Raw genomic sequence first — 12,534 nt, forward strand, 5'->3', positions numbered from 1 at the left:
CACTCTTGTGGCATTTGGTGTTCTTGTAACCTACACAAACACAAATTACAGGAATGACATACTGGTACATTGTATTCTCACAAAGCACATCATCATCCACCGAATGTTCCACTGCAAAGATAATGCATGTTTCGGTTTAGGCGCTCCAGTTTTCATAATTCATTCACGAGACTAATTTTCACAGCAGATTTACCAAACAGACTTGCATCTCTATATGCCACCTACAAACAGGAAACCACAGCAACTGAAAAACCTTATGATCATCGTTCTTGCCACTGCAGAGAGAGAGAACGCAAACATGCAAGGGAAGGAGAGAAGGATATAAAGCAGAAATAAAAATACTCTTAATGAGCTAGAACAGATTAAAAGCATGTTTCAACACATGATAAATGACCAAATAGACACAAATAAGATTAAATTCCTCATTTAATGTAAATTAAGTGTTACAAAACAAGAAATTTAGCAATTTAATGAATTGCCTAGAAAACAACAACAGCAAAGGGAATGAACAAACTGCTTTCCTTTAAAAACAAGTTACTTACAGTTAAAATGGCACAGTAAAACATGCCATGAACCAGGCCCTTGCAACAAATATATATATATATATAACGGCGTTATTTAAAAATATATATATAATCAAATGAATTAATACATGATTCAAGCCATGGAAGCATTAGTGTTTCAGTGTACTTCTTAAAAGACTAAAAGCGGAAATGTTAGCATTGACCAAAAAAAAAAAAAAAAACATAAAACCCGGAGGAAAGACTCCTTCACTGCTGCTCAAGCTCCGTCTGATCCTGCTAGCATTCAGTCACAATCCAGGTTTGATGAAACAGCATTTTGAAAGTACCTTGGTTTTAGTTAACGGACTTAAGAACCTGAAAAATCACTTGGTCTCCCCTCCAATAACAACATCTCAAATATAACGGACATGAAATCCCAAACGCACTTGAGGAGTTTCAATTACAAAAATCGAAGAAATGTCCTCCACATATAACCTTTTCTTCATGTGTTCCCCGTGTGCCAGGTAAGACCTTTCTGGTATTTTTATTAGTTCAAAATGTTCCCAAATCAATATCGGTATTAAGGATATAAGCAAAAATAGAAGCATAATAAATTACTATAAAATCCCTATTGTGGAGATAGTCCAGTCAGGGATTAGTGCTCCAGGATTGGCTGAAGATGTGTTGAGAACAATCCACATCCTTGAGTCATCTCAAATTAAAACACTTGACACTAATACTTTAGTGGACCCCCCTCTCTTTGGAACAACAATTGGTGCGTCATCTGAAAAAGAAAGAGACATGTCAGTATGTTCGATTTTCAAAGTAATTGTAACGACCCGAACAAATGAAGTGACTGAGAATGGCATATAACATTTCAGCATTTTGCTTGGTGGAGAGACTAAAAAGGAAAAGATTCCTTCTTAAAAGCAGGATTATTAGTGGCAATTCAAACCAATCCACTGCAAAGTACACACAGAATAAACTAAAACTATCAAACATTGTTATAATTAATTGAAATAAAGCTGAAATTAAATAAGATATAAATGTTACATGATAAAAATTTTTTTGCAATGACGTCTAAATGAAATAAGTACTAAAATTTATTTAAAAAAAGATTTAAGCTAAATAGAAATATATATATAAGAACAATACAAATTTAGGCCTTTTTTACTTTTGTTAACTGTATAACAAATGAAAACACAAAGAATACAAAAAGAATAGAGAAGCTAGTGAAGCACTTAGTAGATTAATAGACTGCAAGTCTAAAAGGGGCAATATACAAAATAAATTAATTCAATTCATATTAATAAGCATAAAACTATTATAAATAAAACTAAAATAACAATCAAACAAATAAGACTTCTGAGAATGTCCAGAAATGCCGAAATTGTTCCTCTAATCAAAGACCAGACTGGGATGTCATCAGTGATGTCACTCACCAGAGGGCACGTAGTTCTCTGCCAGATGCCGGTCTTTCTCGATGAAGAGGGCCGTGGCCAGGAAGAAAGCTCCGCCCACCACAGCCACGAAGCAGCACAGCAGCATTGAGATCTGAAGTGAACGAAACTCCCACATGTACGAGTCAGATTTCTTTATCGAGTCTGACATCTTGATTGGGGGAAAACACACAAGACATGCAACCTGAAGTGTTTTAAAAAAAATGATAATTCTGAAAGACTTTGTGTGCAATTGTGAGATTGACGTACCACTCCTATGAGGTAAGGGCTAATAGCGTCGCCCAGCAAGTGTGAGAGGACAATCTGAAAGGCTTCCGCTGTGGAACGCCGTGTGGGGATCACAACATACTGACAGGAGAGGGAGAGAGAGAGGGAGAGGGAGAGGGAGGGAGAGAGAGATGAGAACATTATTAAACAGACCTCATGCTGTTCCAAACACAAATGCTGTTGTCATTTCACTGGAACACAAAAGACGACGTTTCTAACGTATTGCAAAGACATCCAATGGCTTTAGAACAGTGCTTCACAATATTCAAAGATGATATAAGCCAAAATATTTCCTCTGGTATTTATGTAATTATAGCAATGCTACTCACTTTTTTATTTACAGAAATTGGGAGTGCTTAAAATTCACTAAAAATGATTCATTTTGTGATTCTGTTAGATTTTGATTATGTAAAATAAAAGATATTGATGAGGAAAAAAGTAAATATAATTTCAATTTCAGCTTGACTTTTGATGTTTTTAGCTTCTTACATGATTTAATCTAATTATTATTTATCATTTTGAAGCCCTTTCACTGAGAACCACTGCTTTAAAAGACTGATAATAGTGCACCAGTCATATTAACTAGTTTATGGTGCTTTCTTGTCCTTTTTAGAGTTTGACAATCTGCAGACTCTGAACACTATGTTGTTGAATGGCAATAACGATCTAACAATTCTTCAAACAAGCCTACTTTTGTGTTTCACAGAAAAAACAACAGCATACAAGTTGGCAAAAACATGAGGGTGAGTGAATAATAAAATCAATTAATTATTCATTATTCTTTTGACTTGGTATTGGATAAAATAGAAGAAGGGAAATTCACCAGAAGGATGTCAGCAACAATGGCCCAATTCATGGACAGGAATGTCTCACCCAGAAAGATAAAGACCTGGTGCAACACAAAGTTATGGTCAGCATAAAACCAACCTACATTCAACACTGAAAACACTTAATGGAGAGAAAAAAAAAACAGTTTTTGGACCAAACGGAGTCAAAGGAGAAGTCAAATGAGTGACTTACATATGTGGCCACAGTGCTAGCCTGAGCAAACATGATGGACAGATAGAGAAAGGGAGCAGCGAGGAGGAGTCCTGCAGCGCAGACTAGCGGATCGGCTCGAGGGGTCCTGGTCCTCAGCTTCTTGCTCGCCTGCACACCACTCCCTACACCCAGGATGCCCGTCACAATGGTGATGATGCCAAAAATCAGACTGCAGAGCAGATTAGAAGAACATTATTAGCGCATGTTTTTAACATAGGAATATTTACAACACGTGCAAATACAGTGTCGTAAAATCATAACAAATCCATAATGTTTAAAAGACTATGATGTCAACAGAAGACAAAAGTGTGTGCCAAAGTCATGCTGTGTATCCTGAGGGAGTGAGGAGGTGTGTATGAGAGGCTGACACCTGTCAGAGTTGTCACAGGGGGCTTTTAAACACGGCTGCTTCTCTCCGGTGAAGACGCCCGCTCTGAATAAAAAGGCAGGGGCCCAGAGCGCCAGTGACCCGGTCACAAATGCCACAGTCGTGAAACCAAACGTGGACAAAACAAAACTGGGACTGAAAGAGAAATGAAGAGGGAGACACTGAGTTCAGAAAGGAAACATTTCATCTACATATAGCTCAAGAATCATTTATCTGCTATATCAAACTTACACTACTGGTCAAAAAGTGTGTAATAATTAAGGATAATTGTTTTGAAAGAAGTCTGATTAAATATAAATTAAAAACAGTAATATTGTGAAATATTACTTAAAAAAAAAAAACGTATCTATTTGAATTTTTTTTTTTTTTAATGCAGTTTATTCATGTGACAGCATTGTTTACGGTTATATAAATTACACATGTAATACAAATAATAGTTGTTTTTGACCCTACTGACTTCCAATACATGGGCCAAAACTTGCTGAAAAATATAGATTTATTTATTATGAAAGCAGCCACAAAGATCAAAATGGTTGTTACCCTTATATCTAAAAAAAATTGTGATTGTGAGTGATTAAAAAATGTTATAATTTCCTTGATCATCTCAGATAGAGGCTCCAGGGAGGTCACCAATAATTACCCGATAACAGAGGAAAAAACCTCAAGCTAGGCAAGAAGCATTATCAGATTTAGAAAAATTCCCTGCATAAAATCTAACACAAAGGCCATGACATCTTAATGAGGCTTTAAAGGCAACATGAGCTCTCAGTGACTCACTTCCTGCAGAGTGCTTTTATGTCTGCCATCCAGCTGGTTCTGTGCAGCGTGTGCTCTGGATGAGCTTCGATCGCACCCCGCTTCGGCTCCTGAACTACAAACAACAAGAGGATCACGGCCAGCAGCCCCAGACCAGGGGTCACCTACAAAAGAGAAACCAACGAAAAGAGCAAACAAACAAGGCAGAGAGAGAATGAAAGTGAGAAAAGGTGTGAGAAAATAACAGAACTGTTATCATTGTATTTAATCTCCCAGTGTGATTCTGTGGTGGAAGCAATTAGCATGTATTATATAATCCACCCAGAGACAGATAAACAGTGAGAGGTTTGGTGCTGCAGACGTACCCGAAGAGCCCAGTGCCAATCCCCAGCCACATCATCCACCTTTGAGCCCACAATGTAACCCAGACCACTGAGGAAAGACAGACCGGCAGAACCAGATCAGGTCTTGTACACACTGCAGTTCATGCTGTCCATTTAAACAGAGAGTGGTCGTCTGATCCACATATGAAGTGACCAAATACAGTTAGCACTGTAATATAATGTTTCCAGGGGCACAAACTAACATTCTTTTTTAAAAGTTTCTTTTTTGAAGAAACTAAAGAAAGAAAAACTTTATTAAGCATTAAACAGATTAAACATGACAAAGAACATTTATAATGTTACAAAGATTTAGATTTTAAATAAACACTGTTTTTTTTTTATTGATTAAAGAATTCAAAGAAATAATGTCATGGTTTCTACAAAAATGTTAAGCAGCTAAACTGTTTTGTTGTTGTGCAAATTACTGCTGAAAATTCAGCTTTATAAAAATCACAGGAAGAAATTAAAATGTTAAAACAAAAAATAGTTGTTAATTCTAAGTGTCACAATATATTAGTTAATTTGATTTTAGATCACATATTTGAGCAGTACATTTGAACGGTAGTGTAACTATAATTGAACAAAAGCAAATAGAATACTGCAAATAATTACTGAACTTGAATGAACATTTTACACAACATTTACATGACAAATGAAAATTCAATCTATCAATTAACAAGGCTGTCTGTTGATTTTGGAAATGTCTAGCCAAATAATTCATATATAAATGCATTTAAGTATTCTTATGAAATTTGAAATATCTAATGACTAGTTCTTGCTCTGAAGAGCTCAACTGTAGCAGCCTGGAAACATATAAATGCAAATTTGGTCGGTGTGAAGGAAAAAAAAAAAACTGACAATGTAACGTGACAGAGTGTGAGAATGTAAGCATGTTGTGAATGTACATAGAGCTGAAGTGTGAATAACACAAACATCAGTTATTTCCACCCATTGTTCTGTTTGAGGATACGTTTACACAACAACGATGTTGTCAAAAATGGAAAAGTTTTGGTTTTTTAAAAAGTTTCATAAATACACAACAACATTTTCAAAACTAAATTTACATTTAGCAGACGCTTTTATCTAAAACGACTTACATATCTGCGAAAACAGACAAAAATGCTGTATTACTTATGCCAGGCCAGTAGTTGGCGCTGTCACCTTGTTAGTAAACCGTACCTGTAGGGAAGAGACGATTAGCTCCTTGTGGACAGGAGTTCTGACTCTAAAATCACCACACCTACTGTTGCTCTACTCATCATTCATAGCAATAGCAGTTTTAGCTGCGTTAGCAAACTCTTGAGCAGCAACAACAGTACCATGTACTCCGCCATTGTTGTGTATGTTTGTTCAAACTTGCCTTTAAAATCGACACATACTGTGCATGCCTACATACCTAAAACATACTAGGCACGCGCATGACGTCACCATTTTCAAAGATTCCCGTATTGGGTGTTTACACGGAAAAGATAACCGTGGTGTTCTCAAAAACTTGCACTTTGAAACCCATTTTATGAATTATGTTTTCAGTCCCCAAAATGCTGTTGTCGTTTAAATAAACGGGCAAAACGCATAAAAAGTTTTTCATTTTTGGCTGGAAACGTTGTCATGTAAATGGCCCTTGAGTGTATGTGGTCCCACCTGCCCACTGGGATTGCAAAGTAGAAAATGGACAGCATATTGGTCCTCTTCTCCTTGACGAACAGGTCAGCGATGATGGTGGGAGCAATGGTGGAGTAACTGGCCTCCCCAACACCCACCAGCCCTCGCGTCAACAACAACGCCCAGAAATGCTGAGAGGAGATTTATCCTATTAGCTTACTCTCTCAATATCACACTTTAAAAATACACACTTTAGTATAGAAGACTGAAAGCTGTTGCTATGAAATAAAAATAAAGTATTTGTGTAAAGTTGTATTCAAATACAAAGGTGAGGATTAACCCGTATGCATTTGTCTGAAAGGTTTAGGTGTAGGACTTACGTCTTTTCCAATGAAGGAACTGGCTAACGTCACTATGGACCAGAAAAAAATTCCCACACACATGATCAGCTTCCGGTTATACCTGTCGCCCAGGTATCCAAACAGAGGAGCCAAGAACATGTAACTGCAGATGAAGACTAAAAAGAATAAAAAAAAATTATTATGAGAGTAATAATGATAATAAAAAGGATTTCAAATGGTATGAATCCGCTCACCTGTCTGAAGTAGTCCTGATGTTCCATCACCAATCCTGAAGAAAAGCTCAATGTCTGGGAGTACACCTGCAAGACAGGACGTTTACTGATGACACAGCTTTATTACTGACCAATTAAAATACAACTGCGCATTATATGTTTTGCAGAGTAAAACAACAATGAAATCTTTCGACAGATATTTATACATCAAACAGTCATTAGGAGCAACAAATCTCTTTCCACAAAGTCTCTATTACTAACAGCAAAAGTGTGTAAAATACAAATGTTAGATGAACTTAAAGGGATAGTTCTTTTACATTACAAACCTGTAAGATCTCCATTCATCTTCAGAATACAAATTAAGATATTTTTGAGGGAATAAATCAATTAAGAGCTTTCTGACCCTCCTATAGACAGCCAGGAGCCGAACACGATCAAGGTCCAAAAACATAGAAAGATTAAGGAAATCGTTAAAATAGTCCGCGTGATACCAGGGGCTCAACTGTAATTTTAGACCTTCATTCATCTTCAGAACACAAATTATATATGCAATGTATTTATGCAGATACATTGTTTTATGTTCAGATCAAAGCGTAAACAACGTACATACATTGCATTACATTTATTCATTAGCAGACGCTTTTATCCAAAGCGACTTACTGATGAGGACAGTGGAAGCAATCAAAAACAACAAAAAGAGCAATGATTTATAAGTGCTATAACAAGTCTCAGTTAGGTTAACACAGTACACCTAGCATGGGATTTTAAATAATAGAAAGAAAACAGATTAATAAAGAAGAAAAAAAGAAGAAGAAAAAAAGAATAGAGCAAGCTAGTGTTAGAGGTCTTTACACATACACACACACATACAATTGCATAATTAATAAAAAGAAAATAGAATATAAAAAGATTAGAAAGGTAGGTAGATTTTTTTAAAGAATAGAATTAGAATAGTGAGTGCTAAAGTTAGAGAGTCAAATAAAGATGGAAGAGATGTGTTTTAAGCCGATTTCTTGAAGGTGGCTAAGGACTCAGCTGTCCGGATTGAGTTGGGGAGGTCAATCCACCAGGAGGGAACATTTAATTTAAAAGTCCGTAAAAGTGACTTTGTGCTTCTTTGGGATGGCACAATCAAGCGACGTTCTCTTGCAGAACGCAAGCTTCTAGAGGGCACATAAGTCTAAAGTAATAAATTTAGGTAAATGGGTGCAGAGCCAATGGTGGTTTTGTAGGCAAACATCAATGCCTTGAATTTTATGCGATCAGCTATTGGAAGCCAGTGCAAATTGATAAACAGAGGTGTGACGTGTATTCTTTTTGGCTCATTAAAAATTAATCTTGCTGCCGCATTCTGGATTAATTATAAAGGTTTGATAGAATTGGCTGGAAGACCTGCCAAGAGGGCATTGCAATAGTCCAGCCTGGACAGAACAAGAGCTTGAACAAGGAGTTGTGCAGCATGTTGCGAAAGAAAGGGCTTGATCTTCTTGATGTTGAATAAAGCAAATCTGCAGGACCGGACAGTTTTAGCAATGTGGTCTGAGAAAGTCAGCTGATCATCAATCATTACTCCAAGGCTTCTAGCTGTTTTTGAAGGAGTTATGGTTGATGTGCCTAACTTGATGGTGAAATTGTGATGAAACGATGGGTTTGCTGGGATCATTGCATGCACTGTTTACATATGTGATACTCTGTTCTGCAAATGCAGTTTTCTTTTGTGCACGAAAAGTATTCTTGTAGCCTTGTAAAATTACGATTGAACAACTGAAGTCACATGGACTATTTTAATGATGTCCTAACTACCTTTCTGGACCTTGATCGTGTTAGGATCCTTGCTGATAAAAAAAAAATTCATTTATGTTCTCAAGATGAAGGAAGGTCTTACAGATTTGGAACGACATAATGGTGAGTAATTAATGACTTTCAATTTCAATTTTAATGTTTTGGTGAACTATCCCTTTAATATAAATTTTTTTTTTTAAATAAGTGTAAAGTTCAAATAATAAAATTACTAAAATTAAAACTCAAATTTATAATACAACACAAAAACTAATTAAGATAACAAAAGTACATAAATTACTGAAAAAACTAAAATTTAAGTAAAAAACAAAAATGTAAGCTTATTTTTTTTTATATCACAGACGACTCAATCGCACGATTATAAAATCAAAGAAATCGGTCTGCGATTATGAAAGCTGTTTGCTCTGGGTAATAAATGCTGCACCATCTGAGAGCGCGTGAATATACCACATTTAATAACATTTTTACTCCAAGCTCAGTCGAGTGTTTGAAGTAAATCCTTCTGAGATGATGTGGCTTCTTACACCGAATAAGGCACGCAACATATTTAATAGTAATCTAAGCAGTGATAAAGGCCACATCAATTAGCACTGCATTATCAAATACTTCAATATAATAAAAATTATAATTAGAAGAACTCAGATAAATCATATACTGTAGTTGTGTGTTTATTAGTCCTGTTGAATTAATGAAAGCAGTTAAATCTTGTTTATTCAGCAGCAGCAATAGGCATTTCCCGGATTTCTTCTTTGGGGAATATTTGGAGATTTACTGCTGATCACAGAACAGTGTTTCACTGAAAGGTACGCATGACAATCGCAGCTTCTGCCTAATCACCTTTGCAATTTAATTTTGATTAATCATGCAGCCTTAACATGCTGTAAATGCTGCTCCATCTGAAAGCAGGTGATGGAGATTTACTACTAATCATAGAACCAGCTTTACTGATGAGATGTGCAAGAACGTCACATTCGATTATTTGCACAGCCCTACGCTGCATCAGACAACAATGCATGAAAGAAAAACTAAATTAGCTGGCATTTTTTTAATTCGTGATGGGATTTAAAAGCCCTCTTATTCAAAAAGAACAATTTAGGCTAGCACAATCGGATATAATGAACATAAATCATGTTATCATGCTGTGTATGGGTGTTACTGCTGTGTGTCTTGCTTGAGGATTTGATCTGAATCAAAAGGGATCCAGCACTGATGCTCTGAAATCTAACAGTGCTGGTTACCTGCCACAGTGAATCGGTCCATATAGTTCAGCAGGTTGATGTAGCAGAGTACAGCCACAGTCAGTTTAGCCCTCTTATCAGACACTCCGCTGGCAGACTCCTCCTCCTCGGGCTGAGGTGATCCCACCCCATTGGCAGTAGGCCCCTCCCACTCATTATCATCTGAGAAGAAGGGTGTGGTGTCTGCAGAAGCATCTGTCCCTGACATCACTGCAGCAGAAAAAGAAGTTGATGAAGAGCAAAAAATGTCAGCATACAGTTCAAATCAACAGTAGAAAAAAAGTATTGGAAATAAGTTTTACAGGTTTAATTTTTGCATATGCAGATGCTTTTATTCAAAACAGCTTACACTGGATTTTATCAGTTCACAGTCACACATTCCCCGGGAATCAAACCTATGACGACCTTGGCATTACTAGCGCTCCTTTTTTGTTCTTAGAGAATTGAATATTGCATGTATACAGATAAACTTCTCTAGAACATGGATGGTTCAAAAGAACAAAGTCTATCACTGATTATGCACAGACTATTGATCACATGCTAAAATCATGAGGATGTACAGTTCAAAAGCCTTTTAAAACCAAGCCAAAATGCATCTAATTAGCATTTTTTTTAATGAAAAAGCTTTTCTACAAATTATATTTTCCATAAATTATATTATCATTACTTTGTTTAAAGTGGAAAACTGCAGACATTACAAACGCTTGACCACAAAGTAGTGCAGAATCTGAATTGTCATTGTTCATTTCGTCACAATCGTTATTGGTTTTTCTTTTTAATTTATCAAATTTTAAACATTTATTTCTGGGTTTAAATTACATTACTTGTTTTATTATTATTTTTTTTTTTTACATGAGAAATACATCGATTTTTGCATGAGATAATTCATTTAAAATAGAAAAAGTAAGAAAAAGAATACTGCCAAAGAGAGCTTTTTTCTAGAATAAAATCTATGAAGACAGAAAGAATAAAATAAATGTATAATCTAGTTTGTCAGGAGTTTAGACACATGCTCATGATGTGTCTTACAGTAATGAAGACAAAAATATTGAAAGAGAAATTACACTATGGGCTCAGATAGATCTGTATGAATGCACATTTTTAATAAAGAATATATGAATTAAGTTAAGTTTTGATTTAAACAGCCATTGAGAGTTTCGGCATAACAGTTAATGAATTTAAATGGCCAAACCTAAACAACCAAGTATAACATGTCAGAAGTTTCCCAATCTACTTTCAGTTATTTATATCCTGTCCCTTGAATCCGACTTAAAAACGTTTTTTCCTGACAGATGATGACATGTGATGCTGATGTTGACCAATACTAGTATATGTACAGACATGTAGCTGGTTAAGCAACATATTCTACTGACAGTGGTGACTACTTCAAAAAAAAAAAAAAAGTATTTTCCTTTTTTTAGATGCGGTTGTTTTGGAAAAGTCATGGAAACCTCTCGCGGTTGTGTGTGTTTTTTTTTAAAAACACCCAGTGTTTCCTCAAAACTTCCTCAAAACCATCCATTCACAACTATAAAACAACCTTTCATTTAACATTGTTTACGGAAGCATGCAAATCACTAGACCTATAGAAAAAAGCGACATGAACTGTCTCTCGAGACTTAACTGCGCCACAATCAGTCCTCACATTTACTGTTGTTTACCTGGAGAATGCAGCGCTTAGTCGGAAGGCGTCCTCAAAACTCTTCTTCTGGACGCTGTTGCGCTCCCGCTGAGTTGCCAAGACGTTTCAGGACGCTATTTTTACCTTACCTCCTGTGTGGACATTTTTGAATAGAAGTGGACGGTCTCCAGAATTGTGCAGCCGACCGAATTTCTGTTTTGTTGATGATCTACAAGCTCAGCACGACGCCATATTGGAATGACGCAGTACTTCCGCTCCCTAATCACATGTTGACTCCCCCTCCACTCATGTAGCGGTCAACACGTGATTTTCACCTCACTGCGCTGTTTTTAAAACCACGAGTCAAGGGGATATTCTGATTTGTGCATCTGAATTAAACACGGCATGCATACATTTTTACTTTGATTTTTATCCGTTTTTAATACACTTGTGATTCAGTGACTGTGTGGATGTTAGGGCAGTTCTTTCTATGAAATTATTTTGGATGGTCTAAAACGAACTTGTTCTTCAGCACGTTATGCAAATTAAAATTACTTTAATGAAACAATATATGCTGAGGTATCACTAGTGAATCCGAGCCTTTCATTTGTCTCTAGTTTTTGTGCTGATGAATGCTGGTGCTTTATTAGCACAAACTAATTGTAAAGCAGTGATTAATTGTTTGAGCTGATCAATAACCTGAGATAACTTGAGTTTGAAGTTAACATTTGCTGCATTCAATTTAGGTTGCAGCTGGGTCAGAAATCAACCTTGGGCCTCAGAATGTGACAAAATACCCCACTTATCCCTTATTCAATATTTCAGTATAATCTGCCCGTCTCAAGTTTGGTGCCAACATAGACATCACAGTATTTACTACCTGAGAGGCAAATGTTAGTCT

The 12,534-nt window shown here is 36.3% G+C and overlaps 1 protein-coding gene across 1 annotated transcript; it reads right to left on the reverse strand.

Moving 5' to 3' along the window:
• Window positions 1-408: 408 nt before the first annotated feature.
• On the reverse strand, window positions 409-11,926 carry LOC132143467 (protein spinster homolog 1). The gene is made up of 13 exons (XM_059553699.1): window positions 11,674-11,926; window positions 10,013-10,222; window positions 6,996-7,061; window positions 6,781-6,917; window positions 6,440-6,591; window positions 4,781-4,847; window positions 4,437-4,579; window positions 3,642-3,794; window positions 3,251-3,440; window positions 3,054-3,119; window positions 2,213-2,311; window positions 1,946-2,114; window positions 409-1,287 (listed from the first exon to the last, which is right to left on the reverse strand). Exons 2-13 carry the CDS (start codon window positions 10,218-10,220, stop codon window positions 1,217-1,219), a joined length of 1,521 nt encoding a protein of 506 aa, XP_059409682.1. The 5' UTR covers window positions 10,221-10,222; window positions 11,674-11,926; the 3' UTR covers window positions 409-1,216.
• Between the last annotated feature and the right edge of the window lie 608 nt (window positions 11,927-12,534).

The sequence above is a fragment of the Carassius carassius genome, chromosome 1, assembly GCF_963082965.1.
Source record: "Carassius carassius chromosome 1, fCarCar2.1, whole genome shotgun sequence".
NCBI lineage: Eukaryota > Metazoa > Chordata > Actinopteri > Cypriniformes > Cyprinidae > Carassius > Carassius carassius.